Here is a 20,590-nt window from a genome sequence, read left to right on the forward strand (position 1 = left end):
GTCGATGCGAAAGTCTCTTCTCTTGGTTTATCATTATATCATTCGTTCACACATGCACTGTACACGTTATATTTACATTTTTATTACTTTCAACTTTGAAAATTTGAATACTGAACCTGAGACTACTGTGTTATAGTAGTCTCAGACTAAACCGACTGTTAGCAGCTTCAGTGTTGGATATTGAATAACGTATAACGAACCGGGAGCTAGCTTCACATACATTGTACCAGAGACATATTTTATAAATGTCTCTGATTGTACATAATATCAGAGACATGTCTCTGATAGACATAATATCATTGTCTCTATAACTATATGTCATTAGTTTATGAGAATAAATCATTGATTCATTCACTGTTTTCAGAGACATAATATATAAGTTTTGAATTTCTTGTCATTTTTTATATGGCTCTGCTGTTTTGTAGGCCTACATATGCATCAACTTAATCCAGATGTGTATATATGTCTCTGCTTAATCTAACTTGATGATTTTCAAGCTTTTTTTTCGATTAATTGATTGATTGAAATGTTGAGTTTTAATTTGAATTGTCTCGTATTTAATGCAAAATCTTAATAAATAACTATTTTTTTGTATAACCTGAGAATAGTAGTCTCAGGTATAACTAACATAGGCCTAGGCCTATAATTCACTATGATTAAAATTAAAATCTATAACAACTCGTTCTCGTATATACAAGAGGATAACGAAATCAGAGTTCTATATTTGATCATATTCTAGATCATTCTAATTAGATTGGACACTTTATTTGGCGATACCTTATTCGGCTTGACTTCACCGCAGAGCCTGAGATAAAAACGTTGCTAAAATGAAAAGCCGATAAAATAATGGGCAAAATGATAAATTTCTAAAGACTGGGAAAACTGGGAAATTGGTTTAAGAAATAATAATAAAAAAAAAAAACAGAACAGAAAAGAAAAGAAAAAAAAAAATCTCATCCAGACCCTCTTCCAGATCGTCCTATGTCGGAAGTCACGAGCTCAGTGATGATGATCCAATTTCAAAACAGGGGAAGTAAATCGATTTACGTGTGGCACAATGGCGGGAAACAGACGAAGAAAACAAAGATGTTCTATGTGATACTGAGACAAGCAAAGTGTGTCAGGTATAGAATTTACATGTTTTAGATAGGATACAACAGAGAGAATTTAAAATCATTCATTCCAAATTAATTTCTATCAGCTAAATTTACGAACTCGCCATACAGCATTACAGGAAAATGAAAGTAGAATGATTTTTAAGAAACCTCTAACGTCACAGTACCCAAATATGCACCGAGTACCCAAATTGCACCTATTCCACAAAAATAGCTGCGGAAATCTTACAGGTTTTCTTTGAGACTAAACAATTTGTATTTTTATGATTTTACATTATTCACGTCTTAAAACATAGGTAAATATATACAAAACGTTCACAGTATATATCAGTATGTACTCTAAAGAGATTTACCCTGCCGAACTGACTTTAAATAAAGCTAATACTAACAATGAACACTGCCCTTTCCTGGATCTTGATATCTTTATCTTTAACTGGAAACTTAATACCAAAATTTATGATAAAAAGAGATGATTTTTCATTTCCTATTATTAATTATCCATTTTTAGATGGTGACGTTCCCTTGTCGCCATCTTATGGTGTTTATATATCTCAACTTGTTCGATTAGCTCGTGTATGTAACAAAGTATTTGATTTCAACGCAAGAAATCTCTGTATTACTGAAAAATTATTACACCAGGGTTTTCGATATCACAAACTAGTCAAAACATTTACTAAATTTTATCATCGGTACAAGGACATAATTTGTAAAGATAAATCAACATGCAGACATCTTATACGTTCAGGTATTTCACATCCAATATTTTATGGTAATATTCTTTACAAAGCACAAAAATGTCGGCATTCACCTCAAAAGCTAACCAAACCTTTAAACAGACTTATTCGGAAAGGATATAGTTACGATACTGTTGTCAAGTCATTAAGGATTGCATATTTTGGTATTAATATTGATTCACTCATAGGGTCTTTGCATCGGAAGTAGACACATTTATTCTAAAACCAGTTGTTGGCATGATACAGGTTATGTTCTTCTCATATATTTTATGATGGTATGATACTAAACCCCTAACTGGAGGGATTGTACTTGATTTTCATATGATGAAGACATGATCTTTCAATCAGTTTAATTGAGGTCTGGAGCTGGCATGTCAGTAACTGCTAGTAGTCCTTTGTTAATTTATGTATCATTGTCATGATCACGATGATTGTCATTTTGATTAGTTTCTTTTGTTACCTATTCTGACATCGTACTCTGACTTCTTTTAAACTGAGTTTTACTGTGTGTATAGCTGTGTGTTTGTTTATTCTACATTGGCTACAGGTATAGGGGGAGGGTTGAGATCTCACAAAACATGTTTAACCCCGCCACTTTTTTGCCCCTGTCCCAAGTCGGGAGCCTCTGGCCTTTGTTAGTCTTGTATGTTTTTTAATTTTAGTTCATTTATATGTTTTGGAGTTTAGTGTGACGTCCATTTTCACTGAACTAGCACACAATTTTATTTAGGGGCAAGCTGAGGACCACCTCCGGGTGCAGAATTTTCTCGCTGCATTGAAGACCCATTGGTGGCCTTCGGCTGTTGTCTGCTCTTTGGTCGGGTTGTTGTCTCTTTGACATATTCCCCATTTCCATTCTCAATTTTATCAACAGATGCAGCATTTACTGGAAAAAGTAAAATCTACGGAAACATCACCATGCGACGTTCACAAAAAGTCATCTTTTATAAATAAGCAAATAAAATATGTTACACCCATCCATTTCTTAAAAAATGAATAGTGAGCATGGACTTATGTCAAATTGTTCAAAATATTTGAAGAAATGAAACAAAACATCGGTTATACAACTTTTAAGGATGTGAATTTAAGCATGGATGCAATTTGGGTACTCCTCATAACAGAATCATGGATCGCTTGGAGGTCAGTTCGAACCCATTTTTCTATGATTCGATCAATATGGATTCAAAATTAAATTGGTGTAACTATATAGTAAATTAGGATACATCTACAAAATAAACACAGAATTAAGACTGTTGTCTGGATTGTAAAAAAGCGTAGGTGAAAAAACTGTCAAAATAGGTGCAATTTGGGTACCCTCATGTTAGTCCTAGATTACCCTGACGTCCAATGGCTGTTTAGCCAGACAAGCTGGGGTCGTTAGACGTCAGAGTAATCTCGGACTAAGAAACCTTCTGTCTCCTAATAAACATGGTAAACTATGATCTGTTTGTATCTAACAAGAAATTTGAGTATGTACGACAATAATTGCATTACCCATTTGTTGTATTTTCAAAGCTAATTTCAGCATATGCATGTATACAGGTAGGAGAAGATCCTCAGAAATATGTATTCAGTTGGAAGTCAAAGGATTTAATGGCCTTTATAAAGGCTTAGACATTGGTTATGAGACAAAATTTCAAAGTCTTGATCTTGATATGTATACAGTGATACATCCAAGGATCATTAATACACCGCATTTGCGTCAAGTAATCTACTTAAGTGGGGCCCCCTTACAATATCACAGAAAGTTTTAGCTGGTTCTTCTGCTGTCTGAATTTTGATGAAAATATATGGTGGTAGCTGGTTCCAATCTTTAATAGTGTTTGGTATGAAACTGAATTTTAATGTGTCTGATTTTGTTTGAAGTCACTCTCACGAAATGTTGGCCATGCATGTTCTTGGTTGTCCTTGATGGTTTTTTCAGTTGGTCAAAGTTTGTCTAGGTTCATTCAAAATTCCAAATTATTATTTACATAGGTATGGTATCGGTCAAAGTATGGAGCCCTGGGTATATCATGTATATATTTATGAAGAACAATCGTGTTATTGCTTTTAATCATTTTATTCATTAGTGATCACAAATAGACACCCAATTTCAATTCATATTAAACATTTAAGACTTGCTACAAGTCCTGTTTTGGTTGATTCCTGTTTATATACTGCAATAATACCGACTTCCCCAGAACACTGATCGATTGTAGATGTCAACTTAATGGCACGCACTGAGTTTGATATACTTTTATGCGTGTTAAAGTAGTTAAAATTGAAAAACAATATATGATTAATGATAATGGGCATGAAGCTAAAAAAAGGCCCTGTATTAACAAAATTTAAAAAAAAGTCGAATGAGAAAACTAATGGCTTGATTTACAACAAATATGACAGACAACAACCATCGGCAACCACAGAATTACTGGCACCTGACATGGAACAGACATATATAGAATTTGGTGGAATTATATTGTGTTGAAAGACAACAAAAACACAAATTCAAGTAACATTAAACAAAATAAAATTTATCAAAGAATGCTCACAGTGACTGAAAGCAATATCCAACCTTGAACTGTTGAATGATGACAGTTAATTACATCATCTTGAATCCTGACTTACCTGTTCTGTTTCTTTTCAGCAATGAAAACATGCTGTCAGATGTCTGATATAAAGATTAAAAAGAAGAGAAGTCATGGCCTATTATACACCTCCAGAACGTGACCAGTTTGAAGAAAATGGTAATGGAAAGTTTTCACAATCAAATCTCTATTAAGCATCACACGCAGGAAATACCAAAAGTGACAGCTCTTAGAGAGATGACCTCTAATGTAGTTCACACTTCAAACATACATGCAGTACAACCTTTCTAGTACACTGGATATTATTTAATTCTGAAGTTTTAGCACACAAATGCACAAAGGAAATGTACAATAAAAACAACATGACAAATGTTCTAATACAAATGATCTAATGCAATTTGGTGAAGTAGACACATCTGGTTTTAAAACATCATATTTACTATTTGCATTGATAAATAGGCATATCAAGTTATATTTTGAATTCATTTACTCACTGTTCACATTTGGGTTAAATTGAATAATAGCAGCATAATAAGACTGAAAAATGCATATTCTGATAAAACACAAAAACATTTTACCTTGTGAAGACATGTGTAACTATGTTTCAATGGTTCTCTTCAAAATAGTAACTTTTTTAAAAGGATGAATGGGCTTATTCTGTAAAGTTCCTGAATTGGTGAAGAAAATTCTATTCTTTTATAGCAAAAATTCTCTGTATTACACAAATTTTATGAAAAAGTAAAAACTGGCAAATCGAACTTTTCATACATTTTGTTTCATTGATAAAAAAAATATGAAATTGTCCAGTTTGATGTTCAATTGAATTACTGTACATGCATGGCTTATGTGTGTAAAAAGTTATACAAATTAATCTGTTTTCAAATAACCAGTTTTTCCTAAACAGGATATAGATGTATATTTGAACGATCAAATTTTTCAGCTATACATAAGGAACTTTGAACAAAGTTCAGTTTATATGACATTTTGAATATCAAAATATTGTTTTTGTCGAGCCTGCGACTTTTGTCGCAGAAAGCTCGACATAGGGATAGTGATCCGGCGGCGGCGGCGGCGTTAGCTAACTTCTTAAAAGCTTTATATTTTAGAAGGTGGAAGGTCTGGATGCTTCATACTTTGTATATGGATGCCTCATGTTACGAAGTTTCCGTCAGTCACATGTCCAATGTCCTTGACCTCATTTTCATGGTTCAGTGACTACTTGAAAAAAAAGTTAAGATTTTTTGTAATGTTAGATTCTCTCTTATTATAAGTAATAGGATAACTATATTTGGTATGTGCGTACCTTGCAAGGTCCTCATGCCCGTCAGACAGTTTTCACTTGACCTCGACCTCATTTCATGGATCAGTGAACAAGGTTAAGTTTTGGTGGTCAAGTCCATATCTCAGATACTATAAGCAATAGGTCTAGTATATTCGGTGTATGGAAGGACTGTAAGGTGTACATGTCCAACTGGCAGGTGTCATCCGACCTTGACCTCATTTTCATGGTTCAGTGGTTATAGTTAAGTTTTTGTGTTTTGGTCTGTTTTTCTTATACTGTATGCCATAGGTCTACTATATTTGGTGTATGGAATGATTGTAAGGTGTACATGTCTAGCGGGCAGGTGTCATCTGACCTTGACCTCATTTTCATGGTTCAGTGGTCAAAGTTAAGTTTTTGAGTTTTGGTCTTTTTTTCTAGTACTATATGCAATAGTTCAACTATATTTGGTATGTGCGTACCTTGCAAGGTCCTCATGCCCGTCAGACAGTTTTCACTTGACCTCGACCTCATTTCATGGATCAGTGAACAAGGTTAAGTTTTGGTGGTCAAGTCCATATCTCAGATACTATAAGCAATAGGTCTAGTATATTCGGTGTATGCCATAGGTCTACTATATTTGGTGTATGGAATGATTGTAAGGTGTACATGTCTAGCGGGCAGGTGTCATCTGACCTTGACCTCATTTTCATGGTTCAGTGGTCAAAGTTAAGTTTTTTGAGTTTTGGTCCTTTTTTCTAATACTATATGCAATAGTTCAACTATATTTTGTGTATGGAAATATTTTATGATCTATTTAGTAGTCACACAGGTTTTATTTGACCTTGACCTCATTTTCAAGGTTCATTGCTCAGTGTTAAGTTTTTGTGTTTTGGTCTGTTTTTCTTAAACTATAAGCAATAGGTCAATTATATTTGTTGTATGGAAGAATTGGTAGCTGTACATGCCTGCCTAGCATGGTTCATCTGACCTTGACCTCATTTTCATGGTTCATTGGTCAATGTTTAGTTTACTTGGTTAATGTTAAGTTTATGTGACAGTTGTAATAAAGCTTTATATTTAGGACTATCAACATAATATCAATGATTAGTAAAGAAGGCGAGACATTTCAGCGTGTGCACTCTTGTTATCATATTTGTATATTGAGTAAATCAATGAATTATTTGTTTTTAGACTTGAGCATATAATATAGATAGTGGAAGGAAAAGTCAAATCATAACCTAAATAGTTAATTTTAACTACAAACAATATTAATTTGATTTCTTAATTTATTTTTAAATTCAGAGCATTGTTAAACAATTCTTGTTCCAGAATAAAATTTCACATTCTGAAATAGTACACACAGAAAAAAATCAACAGGTTAACATGTTAGGGTTTAGCAATAATAATATAACTCCCTCTAATAATAAGATTCTATAATAACAATGCCCAGTTCATATCAAATAAAATTGAGAATGGAAATGGGGAATGTGTCAAAGAGACAACAACCCGACCACAGAACAGACAACAGCAGAAGGTCACCAACAGGTCTTCAATGAAATATGTGTTAGGGGTTAATAGGGAGACAATGATAATTTTTAAGATAATTTCTTTATGATTACCACCAAATAATAATAGAACAAAATATTTTGCTTGAAATACAAAAACCTATGTATCTGTATTGGCATAGTCTTTTTATCACTCATTAGGGTGTTTAAAAAAAACTAGGAAGTTTGAGCTTCAAAAGTGAACGAAAATTATTGACTTTTAACAGCAAATATACCTTATTAAAGCATTCATTTATTAACAAATGATACACAGATACATAGCAAATTCATTTCCTAAAATACTGCAAAAACTTACATTCTGATTAATTCAGTGGTATTGTCATTAAAAGCTTTTAAGTTAACCATGGAATAGCTATCAATGATTTCCCTCACAAAATCTTATCACACACTATATTTTTTTGTAAGGAACCTCCTTTTTGAATATTTGTGTATTTTATGAAGTTGGTCATGTAGTAGGCATATTTATATATACCAATAATACATATATAATACATAGAAGGCATAACAGGAATCACCAAAATTAGTAGACAGTAAATTAGACAACAGAAACCACTAACACCAGAAGACTCCTTAAATAAAATACCCAGACATACAACCAAAATACACTACATTGTTCACTTAGCCTGAGAGATACCATTATAAAATACTCCATTGAAATAATAAAGGAAAACCATGGCTTAACCTTACTTTGGACCATCTGATTTTTGCCACACCTGGTGGCAATTGAGGCCCTTATCATGTTTATTATGCAACCTTTCTCTGTCTTTTATTTTTCAAGTTGGGGCTACTGTTATGATTCAACATTGTAAGCAGTCAGCAGAGAGTAAATTACAACAACAGGACTATGCTGGAGCCTATGATGACTATAGTTATGCAATAAAGGTAGCATGTGCTATACCTTTTGTTGGAGAGGAGATGCCAAAACTACTGTGTAACAGATCGATGGTTCTCCTGAAAATGAGGAGATATACAGAAGCTATGGCTGATGCCATGACCAGTATCAATGGTTTTCCATATTGGATAAAAGTAATTAACATATATAATTACATTGGTTGCAATGAAATATTGTAATTTCCCAGTGAAATGAAAACCAATAATTTCACATGTAAAATAAATCTGATAATTTCACTCCTCTGATGTTGTTCAACAATGGGTGTTGTCAAGACATTGTTGATGATGTTTATACTTCAAAATGAATTGGGAATGGTAGATAAAGATATAGTTCATTGTAATTTCAACTTTTTTTCCATTAAAATACCCACAGTCAATGAAATAAAACGAATAACTAATCCAAGAATTAAAATTCAAAAAATAATCAACTTGTGATTGAACAACACTGATAATTAAGGTTCATAATAACCTTTTGGCTAATATGGCCGTATTTACACAACAAATTTTACTCTGAGTACAGACAAACTTGTGCATCTGGAAAAGTTTAAAGGCATGGCAGGAACTAGATAATTGAATTTTAGATGCATTTTATGTGTCAGAAAATTATAAATTTTTCTTGATTTTGCTAATCATTTTTTAGCTAACCTGGCCAAATGATCAGCAAGACAAGTTCTACAAATAAGTTTGCATGGTTGAAATCGTCAGTAGACGTCTTATTAGAGTTATTGTCCTTTGATGATGATTTTTACCATTTTTTTTGGCATTTCTGCCTTATGTCATAAAAATTATAATAGAAAGATAGAAACTTAATGAAGCAAAACTGATCAGCAAGACAAGTTCCACAATTTAGACAACATGGAGGAAATTGTCCGACGACTCCTTATTGGAGTTATTGCCCTTTAATGACGATTTTTACCTTTTTTTTTGCGTTTTGCCTTTTATGATAAAAATTATAATAGATAAATAGAGACTTTAAATCACAAAAATGATCAGCAAGACAAGATCTAATAACAAGTCAAATTTTGCCGATATAGTTAGTAGACTGTTACTCTTTATAGGAGGGGTTGCCCTTAGATGAGGATTTTTACACTTTTTTGTGTTTTGAGCAAAAACTAGAGAAGATAGAGAGAAACTAAACAGACTAAATGATCAGAAATACCAGATCAACAAAACAGAGATTTTTGTCATGAATTCTATTCTCATCTACACTGTTGGAGAGTGTCCTTTGTTGAATATGCACATAGACCAAGGTGAGTGACACAGGCTCTTTAGAGCCTCTAGTTTTCATTCCTGCAGAAGGTGCAAAAATTAACTAAGTTGGGAAAGAGGTTTGAGAAGCTCCCCTCATATAATAAATGTTGTGAGTAGTATTGATTCAAATGGACAATAGATGGACAATAGACATCTGAAAACAATAGGTGATTTAAACTGTGTAACTGAGTGGACCATATCAAATAAAACTCATGTGTGTTTATTTTGCTATCTTCTGCTCACTGGAAAATAATGCACATCAAAATCCAGGTAAGTTTTTAATTTTCTGAAACATAGACTACATATAACTTTTATATATCTAGGTACTGCCATGCCTTAAAACTTTCCTAGATGCATCAGTTTGTCTGTACTCGTAATAGATTTTGTGGTGTAAACACAGACATATTTTTCAATTCCTTTTGATGAACCTTAACTCATGAGCTACACACATTTGTGAATTATTGCGAACCAAATGAAAGTTTTCCAGAGTCATCTGCTCTTGGTAAGCTATTTAAACTTTTGTCTGTTCTATTGTCCCATTGAATAAATACAATAGCTATTGTTCTCTGTGTAGTTTATTCACTGGGACTTTTAAATTTCTTCTAAGAGAAATCTATCACTCATTGATTAAATTACCTGAGTAAAAAAACATCTTTTAAATAGATGAAAATACATGTTTTAACTAAAAAAAGCATGTGATGTTGTATTTTATTCAATATCAATATATTTTCAATCTGTTCAATATAAACACTGATTTAATCAAAAAAGTGTGTGTTTGACAAATTAAAACTGGAAAATGACGATGTTTAAATTAAGGCCTTCTTAAATATATTCTGTAACTAAACAAAAACATAAAAAAAATGAAAATTTCAATAGGAACAATGCTGAAAGTTTTGTCAGATATCATCTTTTTATGATTAAATCAGTGTTTATATTGAACAGATTAAAAATATATTGATATTAATTGAGTGGGAATGGTTCGCAATAATGTGTTGTTTGGTCACTCGTTGAGTGTTTTTATACGCCCGTTTACGGGACGTATTATGGTATACCTCTGTCCGTCCGTCCGTCTGTCCGTCCATCGTCAACATGTCGGACATTAACTCAAAAACGCTTTAACCAATTTGCATAAAACTTTGGTGAATTGTTTATATCTATTGACTTGAGCTCCCTTTCGTTTTTTATAAATTTTAGATTTTACGTTTGCGAGTAATGGGGTTTTATTCATTAAAAAAAGGGGGATTTTCCAGTTTTCGGACAATAACTCAAGAATGCTTTCACCAACTTGCAAGAAATTGTGGTGAACTGTTAATATCTATTGACATGAGCTCCCTTTTGATTTTTATAAATTTTAGATTTTACATTTCCAAGTTACAGGGTTTTATTCATAAAAGGGGATTTTCCAGTTTTCGGACAAAAACTCAAAAATGCTTTCAGCAGTTTTTATGAAACTTTGGTGAATTGTTTATATCTATTGATGTAAGCTCCCTTTAGAATTTTATAAATTTTACATTTTACATTTCTGAGTTATGGGGTTTTATTCATTAAAAAAGGGGGATGATCCAGTTTTTGGACAATAACTCAAAAATGCTGTCAGCAATTCTCATGAAACTTTGGTGAATTGTTTATATCTATTGATGTAAGCTCCCTTTTGATTTTCATAAATTTCTAATATGACATTGAGAATTAATTGAACTTTAGTTGTTTATAGTCTGACAACAGATTACTAGGTATTGCGCAACAGCACAGTGTATTGCACAACAGCAAGAAATCTTTAATTGAATATAAATTCAATTCATATAACCAATTTCAAGTTCTTTGACTACATTTATTCAGTTAAATATTTTTTATATATTTATGTCAAATATTTAATTACAATCCAAATTCAGACCTGTATCAAGCTTGAATATTGTATCCATTTTTGCCCTAACTGTTCAGGGTTGGACCTCTGCGGGCGTATCCAGCTGCGCTCAGCGAAGCAGTTTATTCTATATTCCATAAATAGTGTGTGTCCTTAGACTTTATGAAAGATTAGAAGATGTTTTCTAACTGCAAGAAATTTAGCTTTTGAAAATATTCAGGTCAATTAAGTTACAAAGATTTAAATTTTGCATTGAAATTCAGTATAATTTACTTTAATTTTAGCCCCAATACAATAGTAGGGTGCATTTGTTTTGCAACCTATTTATTTGTATTGTTCATCAGCATTTTATCAGGCTAAGATCTGTGTTTTGAGGTTGTTTTCCATTGTGTCACATTAACATTAAACATACAGTACAAATGTCCATTATCATGATGATTTAATTTTTTGCCCCTGAAGTAACGTAGGGGGCATTAAGTTTTTCCTTTGTCCATCTGTACGTCTGTACATCCTTAAATTGGTTTCTGTTCTCTTACTTTAGTTTGCCTCAAACAGATATTATGAAACTTATACACAATGCTTATTACCACAAAACACAGATAAAGTTTGTATTAGGGTGGCGTCACTTTTACCTTTCTAGAGTTATGTCCCTTTACAAATGGAAAAAAATGCTGAATTTTTTGTTTCCGTTCTCTAACTTAAGTTTGCCTCAACCAAATGTTATGAAACTTATACACAATGCTTATTACCACAAAACTCTGATCGAGTTCGAATTAGGGTAGCGTCACTTTTACTGTTTGTCCCTTTATAACATTATATGCAAGCAGGGGCATCATCTGTGTCCCATGGACACATTCCCAATTTATTAAAAAATATATTCCATAACAGGGTTTTTACCCAGAGTTTGAAGTTCACAGAACATGTAAGGGTGCAAGTGGGCCATCAGATTCTATGCACACATGTTATTGTCCCCAGTTATCATGTTTATTTTGAGAATTCTACTTGTTCAAATTGTATGCAAAATCTAAAATTCTGTGAAATTGCCCATTTACTGTTCCATGACCCCAATCTGTCTTGCCTGCTTTGAATGTTGAAGGAGGTGAAACATAGGTGTTACTTTCCAGTTTTGTCTGTGTAATAGTTAACATATGATGATATAGGATCCATAAGTCCACTAGAGAATATCGACCTGGATGTATTATATGTAAGAACACCATGCCGTTTTTGCATATTATCTGGATTTACCTCATGCATTATTTGATGTTGAAAACATGAAAAATAAATTTGTATAGATGTTCATAAGATAGGATCACACAAAACTCAAACGAATGTTTATTCATAATTTTCAAATTTTCAAAAGCAAAGCACGAAAAATAGTATTGTAAATATTAAGGAAAAAAGTACTAGAAGTTATTACTCAGCCGTTCTTAGAGATCATGCAGTCATTATTTAATGGACATGAAGACCCTGCGACTACCTTTTAGCGTCCCCTAGTTGCATCAGATTTGAAAAAAAATATTATTCATAGTAAAACAATATCCGGGCTGACTTTGAATTAGTCCCGATTTACTTTTTAATCAAATGCAGGACAAGCACGAGAAATTAAGAGTACCGACACGAAACACGGAATCTAAATAAGGGGAAACACGAAGCACGCACATCGAACCAAACACGAGAATACGAGAAATAAAACGTCAAAACACGAAAACACATGAAATAAAAAGACTGAAAACGTTGCACGAAAAATAACCCTTTACCACTTTTATGACTGCATGGTCCTGTCCATATACCAGTCAAAACTGAAAACGTGATATTTTTATTAACAAGAAAAATGGATTATTAATACACGGCATGTTGACATGTATCATCGCACATGCATTACCTGTATCAGCAGCTTACTTATAATAGTCTGTCTTTTATTGCTGATTAGTTGAAGTACACTAACCATTACTATATGAAAATCTTATCTTAACCATTTTAGGGTTTCTGGAGAGCAAGCCAAGTTTTAAAAGAACTAGGACAATTGTACAGAGCTGTGGATATATTGAATGAAGGAATAGATGCTTGTATGAAATATTCTAATAAGGATGATCAGCTGACTTTTTTTACAGAGATGGCAACAATTCTTAGCCATGCCAAAGGTAAACAGGTCGTATAGGCTCATCTGTTCGCTAAGTCCCAAAGTCCACCAAGAATAATTCATAACAGTATTGTTTATCTGTGAATTTAAGTAATTTGTATGTTTTTAGAGTGCTTTGTTGGCTGAAATAGAATTTGAAGGTATGTGCTCAGTAGCCCTTTCAGTGTTTTATTTAGCAGTCCTCTTGATTCAACAAGATTGTTTGGATTGAGATAATTTTGGTACATTTTTTAGATCTTGTAAATCATGTTTTGTAAATATTTCTTCACTACCAGTAAACAATATTTCTTTCATGTTACTTAAAGTCCTACATATCCACTGAAGAAGCACACAACAATTGCTACTCAAGTTTTCATTCTGAACATGTGAAGTTTTTTGTTGCTTAAAAGAAATGATGTTGCCAACCAAGAGCAACCTCTTACTGCAAAATTAGGAAGGTATATAAACAATTGTAGACCTTTGAAGGTAGGTGCTGAGTTTCTCATCTAGCATATAGCACCTAAAAATGCTTATTTTATGTTGATAATGGCTTTCTTAGGTCAGTTTTCTACATAGCTGAAAAGATAATTCTTATACTCCCAGTTTGAAAACAGAACAGTACTAATAAAAAGTAGGGGTGTCATTTTGCGACATAAAAAATTTGGTGGTTAGGGTAACACATTTAATTTTATTTTGGCTTAAATAAAAATTTAGAATACAGACACAATATTTTTGCAGGTTGCTCAGTTAATCCATTTCTTCGAAGCCTAAAACCAAGCGAGAAGTCGACTAAAGTCAAGGTTATACAAAGATTGATATATAACAAGGCTTGGGAAGCCATTAGCTACTTAGTGACAGGAGTATCCTCTGGGGATAATGATGAATTAGCAGAATCATTTTGTGATCTAGACTTATCTTTTGTTCCTGTTGGAGACCTCCTGAGAGAAACATCAGTATCTCAGAAGAAAAGCTGGGGAATACAGTTAGCAATTGCTCTCCTAGGATATGGTTCTTCTTTTGAACAGATGGAACTAACATTAGGACAGGCTGCTATTCACATTGGAGTCCAGACCGCTTTAGAAACAGGTACAGTAAAATATTTGTAAACAAACCTATTGGGCTTACACCTTTTAGTCAGGATATTTAGTAACACAGTTCCAAATTCTTCTCAAGTTATTAATAAAAATTTTCAATGAAAAATTATTTATATTGCAATCATTTGAGATTACCTTCAATAATTCTTATCTTGATATATTGCCTCAAGAAAATCTTGATATATAGCTGAATAGGTGTAACATTAATCAGTCAGAGCTCTGACATAAACAAGTCAGAATTGGGTGACTCGTGTAAGTCAGAATATTTGGTGTTATGAGACACCTCCCATCATTTTTAGTCAAAAGCTAACTTCTACAAGTCAGATGAAATAATATGCAATTTTTTCCTCAAAACAAAAATAATTTTTTTTTCTACTTCTACAAGTCAGAAATATACCTAAATTGTTAACCTTTTTGGGCAATGCACCCATATTTAAAAGTTAAGCATCCACATGACAATGTTAAAAATGCCTTCCACAAACACTTTTTTATCAACAAAAAATATGAATAAGACCCTAAAAAAACGGAATCATATGAAATTAACCATTTTATGTAAGTATGTATTTATGATAAATTGTAAAAAAGATTCTGTATAAACAATGGATTTACTTGAAAACCAGCATGAATAGATTGATTTTGGTATTGTTATGCATCGTACCAATATTCATGGTAACTTACTGAATAGGTTTGCTACAAATCTTAAAATACTGAAACTTCACAATCCACTGAACATAATCTGACCTGAATAAGTTGGGCACATTCTGACTTTATAAAGTCTAAAAATACTGTTACTCCTTTGTAAAAATGCATAATCTGACTTGCACAAGTCTTGACAATTCTGACTTGTTTATGTCAGATCTCTGACTGTTAATTGTATATATCAGTTGGTTTTTTTTTGTTTAGATATTATGTGGGTGAGTTTAAATTTTTTTATTATATATATTTTGTATTATCTTGTTAGATAAATGGCTGATGTTTGAAGACATACATTAATGATACAACTTCGATTAACTTGATGCAATGAAAACTAACAAAGTGTGGAAGATTGCAATAGAAATGTCATCTTCACTAATCTGCATTGTAATCAACAATTAATTAGTTTGCAATAAAATCTGTTTTAGTCTAATGACCTTTAAATATTTCTACAGTGTTAGTCCAGCAAATATTTTGTCACATTTTTCTCAAGTACAAGGGAACTGAATCACTTTATATTTGGTTAGCAGCTTGAAAGTGATCAGTTGTTTTTATACGACCGCAAAAAAATTTTGTGGTCGTATATTGGTATGACGTTGGCGTCGTCGTCGTCGTCGTCCGAATACATATTGGTTTTCGCACTCTAACTTTAGTTTAAGTGAATGGATCTTTTTGAAATTTGACCACAAGGTTAAATACCACAAAAGGAAGGTTGGGATTGATTTTGGGGGTTATGGTACCAACAGTTAAGGAATTAGGGGCCAAAAAGGGGCCAAAAATGAGCATTTTCTAGTTTCCAGACAATAACTGTGGAACGGTGTATGGATCTCTCTGAAATTATACTACAAGTTTCCATACCACAAAGGGATGGTTAGGATTTGCTTTGGGGGGTTATGGCTCAAACCGTTTAGGAATTAGGGGCAAAAAAGGGGGAAAAACAAGGTTGTCCTGGTTAATGGACAAATACTTTAGTACAAAACATAATTTAAAGCAGTGTAAGGGAGATAAATCAAATACATCATTGAAATTATCTCCCTTACACTGCTTTTAAATTATGTATAAAGTAATGGTTAATGAACAATAAAGATAATCTAAAACAGTGTAAGGGAGGTAATCCAAATACAACGTTTTGGTTACTTCCCTTACACTGCTTTTAAATTATGTTTAAAGAAATGCATATTTATAAAGGAAGACCAGTAAAAATATCTGCAAATGTTTTCATCTTTTTTTTTTACAAAAAAATCCATATGAAAGATTTGACACTATATTTTTATTAATTCTATTATAAAATAGATTAAGTTAGCACTATGGTAAATTTAAATGGGTAATTATAGTTGCCAACTCCATTGGAAATTTGAATTGAGATTATGACCATATCTTGAGGGAAAGAATTTTTTGGGGGGAAAAAGGGGGGGGGGATAAAAAGAAATTGTGGGGGGCCAATTTTTTCTCATTTCAGATTTCAGAAATTAAAAAGAATTATTCTTCAAATATTATTTTTTTTTCAAATTTCAAATATTGAAAAATTTCACGAAGTAATCTTTAATTGCACAGTATGGCGCATTAGATTTGTAAAATCTTTGATCACATTTATTTATTTGTTATGCCGAATCTAACAGTGTATTTAGATTTTTAATTTTGGGTCCAGTTTTCAAATTGGTCTACATTAATGTCCAAAGGGTCCAAAATTAAACTTTGTTTGATTTTAGCAAAAATTGAATATATGAGGTTCTTTGATATGCTGAATCTAAACATGTATTTAGATTTTTGATTTTTGGCCCAGTTTTCAAGTTGGTCCAAATTGGGGTCCAAAATTAAACTTTGTTTGATTTCAACAAAAATTGAATATATGGGGTTCTTTGATATGCTGAATCTAACCATGTATTTAGATTTTTTATTTGTGGACCACGTTATCTAATTGGTTCATATTGAGGTCAAAAGGGTCCAAAATTAAACTTTGTTTGATTTCATCTAAAATTGAATTATTGGGGTTCTTTGATATTCCAAATCTAACTGTGTATTTAGGTTTTTAATTTTGGGTCCTGTTTTTTAAATTGGTCTACATTGAGGTCCAAAGGGTCCAAAATTAAACTTAGTTTGATTTTGACAAAAATTGAATTCTTGGGGTTCTTTGATTTGCTGAATCTAAACATGTGTTTAGATTTTTGATTATGGGCCCAGTTTTTAAGTTGGTCCAAGATAGGGTCCAGTATTTAAACTTTGTTTGGTTTCAACAAAAATTGAATATATGGGGTTCTTTGATATGCTGAATCTAAACATGTATTTAGATTTTTGATTATGGGCCCAGTTTTCAAGTTGGTCCAAATTGGGGTCCAAAATTAAACTTTGTTTGATTTCAACAAAAATTGAATATATGAGGTTCTTTGATATGCTGAATCTAACCATGTATTTAGATTTTTTATTTGTAGGCCCCGCTATCAAATTGGTTCATATTGAGGTCAAAAGGATCCAAAATTAAACTTTGTTTGATTTCATCGAAAATTGAATTATTGGGGTTCTTTGATATGCCAAATCTAACCGTGTTTTTAGATTTTTAATTTGGGTCCCGTTTTTTAAATTGGTCTTCATTGAGGTCCAAAGGGTCCAAAATTAAACTTGGTTTGATTTTAACAAAAATTGAATTCTTGGGGTTCTTTGATATGCTGAATCTAAACATGTGTTTAGATTTTTGATTATGGGCCCAGTTTTCAAGTTGGTCCAAGTTGGGGTCCAAAATTAAACTTTTTTTGATTTCAACAAAAATTGAATATACGGGGTTCTTTGATATGCTGAATCTAACCATGAATTTAGATTTTTTATTTGTGGGCCCCGCTATCAAATTGGTTCATATTGAGGTCAAAAGGGTCCAAAATTAAACTTCGTTTGATTTCATCAAAAATTGAATTATTGGGGTTCTTTGATATTCCAAATCTAACTGTGTATTTAGATTTTTAATTTGAAGTCCAGTTTTTTAAATTGGTCTACATTAAGGTCCAAAGGGTCCAAAATTAAACTTAGTTTGATTTTAGCAAAAATTGAATTCTTGGGGTTCTTTGATATGCTGAATCTAAACATGTGTTTAGATTTTTGATTATGGGCCCAGTTTTCAAGTTTGTCCAAGTTGGGGTCCAAAATTAAACTTTGTTTGATTTTAACAAAAATTGAATATATGGGGTTCTTTGATATGCTGAATCTAACCATGTATTTTGATTTTGGACATTGGACCATAATAGGTAAATTAAAAAAAATCAAGTTCTTAGACCACATTCTTTCTGTGTCAGAAACCTATGCTGTGTCAAATATTTAATAACAATCCAAATTCAGAGCTGTATCAAGCTTGAATGTTGTGTCCATACTTGCCCCAACTGTTCAGGGTTCGACCTCTGCGGTCGTATCAAGCTGCGCCCCAGCGAAGCATTTTATTTGGAACTGGTAGACACCTATTTCCTGTTTGCTTATACTTTGAATCTTCAATATGTTGAATCAACTTAATTTTGTCATCACACATTTCTCCTATACTACTGAAAGAGAATTACTTCATATTTGGTTAGCTTGACAATGAAGTGGTGTAACTTTGAGCACATTTTGGATCTGTGAGGCACCTATTTCATCTTTGCTAATACTTTGATTTTTAGCTCACCTGACCTGAAAGGTCAAGTGAGCTTTTCTCATCACTTTGCGTCCGTCGTCCGTAAACTTTTACAAAAATCTTCTCCTCTGAAACCACTGGGCCAAATTTAACCAAACTTGGCCACAATCATTATTAGGGTATCTAGTTTAAAAAATGTGTCCGAAGACCCCGATAGAACATAGGGATAAAATGTAGATTTTGGCTTATATCTCTGAAACCAAAGCATTTAGAGTAAATCTGAGAAAGGGGAAAACTGATTATCAGGTCAAGATCTATCTGCCCTGAAATTTTCAGACAAATCTGACAACCTGTTGTTGGGTTGCTGCCCCTGAATTGGTAATTTTAAGGAAATTTTGCAGTTTTTGGTTATTATCTTGAATATTATTATAGATAGAGATAAACTGTAAACAGCAATAATGTTCAGCAAAGTAAGATCTACAAATAAGTTGTCATGACCAAAATTGTCAGTCGACCCCTTTAGGAGTTATTGCCCTTAATAGTCAATTTTTAACAATTTTTTGTAAATTTTTGTAATCGTTTACAAAAATCTTCATCTGTGAAACTACTGAGACAAATTTAACCATACTTGGCCATAATCATAATTAGGGTATCTAGTTTAAAAAATTTGTCCGATGACCCCGCTTTCCAACCATCATGGGCGACTTGGTAATAAAATAGAACATAGGGGTAAAATGCAGTTTTTGGTTTATATCTCTGAAACTAAAGCATTTAGAGCAAATCTGACAAGGTGGCAAAAATGTTCTTCAGATTTAGATTTATCTGCCCTGAAATTTTCAGACAAATCCGACAACCCGTTGTTGGGTTGCTGCCCCTGAGTTAGTAATTTTACAAAAATTTTGCAGTTTTTTGTTATTATCTTAGATATCATTATAATATCTAATATCTAATACTATTAATTATGATTTTAACCTTATTTTACATGATTTCCAAAACATCAGTAAATACAGGTGAGCGACACAGGCTCTTGAGAGCCTCTAGTTTAATAATTAAATGGAACATAATATTTTAATTACTAGTACACATTTCTCCAGTACTACTGAACAGAATGACTTCATAGTTATTCAAAAGCTTCACATTGACGACTTGTAACATGGTAGTGCTTTTAATATCTGTCAAACACCTACTTCCTGTTTGTCCATACTTTGAATTATGAGTGGAGGTATGCTTAGCAAGACAATTGCTCAACTTCTTGTTATCTGACCTTGACCTTATTTTCATAGTTATTTGACCAAAGTCCTTGTGATACATGTAGTAAGACCTTAAGAGCAAAGACTTGAGCATATTATTTAGTTTTTAATGAACTAAGCATGTCCACCATTATTTTATTTATAGCGATAAACATATTGGGGATAAATTCTACACATTCTTTGGAATACTATACATTTATGTTATAATTGTAGGGGATTTAGAATTTTTGAAGTTTTTGTTGGCAACTTTCATTGATAGTCAAGTCAAAAAAGATATGATAGATAAAAATGGTGATTCGGCTGTCCATTTAGTTGTAAAGTCCGGGATGGTTAATACCACACTTGGAGAAACTATTTTAAGATTGTTGATGAACAGCGGATGTACAGCTTATTTGAAGAATATGTCTGGACAGCTACCAATCGATTACCTAAAACCAACTGACCAGGGCTTTACATTATTACAGGCAGCAAAAAATAATGCAGGTAAATATTTGTTGTGTAGATTAAATATGGAGAAACTTTCATTAGAAAAAGTAGAGTATACCATGAAAAATAAATTTAAACAAGGTCTAATTCATTGCATGGTCAGTTCAA

At 32.5% G+C, this 20,590-nt stretch overlaps 1 protein-coding gene across 1 annotated transcript in view; it reads left to right on the top strand.

Moving 5' to 3' along the window:
- Positions 1 to 925: 925 nt before the first annotated feature.
- LOC127707379 (TPR and ankyrin repeat-containing protein 1-like) overlaps positions 926 to 20,590 on the top strand; it is a 129,916-nt gene continuing 110,251 nt past the window's right edge. The window contains exons 1-6 of the mRNA XM_052211867.1: positions 926 to 1,124; positions 4,479 to 4,578; positions 8,027 to 8,274; positions 13,233 to 13,392; positions 14,109 to 14,456; positions 20,210 to 20,479. Of these exons, the coding sequence (XP_052067827.1) occupies positions 4,533 to 4,578; positions 8,027 to 8,274; positions 13,233 to 13,392; positions 14,109 to 14,456; positions 20,210 to 20,479 (1,072 nt within the window). The 5' untranslated portion in view covers positions 926 to 1,124; positions 4,479 to 4,532. The remainder of the gene's footprint in view (positions 1,125 to 4,478; positions 4,579 to 8,026; positions 8,275 to 13,232; positions 13,393 to 14,108; positions 14,457 to 20,209; positions 20,480 to 20,590) is intronic.

The sequence above is a fragment of the Mytilus californianus genome, unplaced genomic scaffold (assembly GCF_021869535.1).
Source record: "Mytilus californianus isolate M0D057914Y unplaced genomic scaffold, xbMytCali1.0.p SCAF_1, whole genome shotgun sequence".
NCBI classification, from domain to species: Eukaryota; Metazoa; Mollusca; class Bivalvia; order Mytilida; family Mytilidae; genus Mytilus; species Mytilus californianus.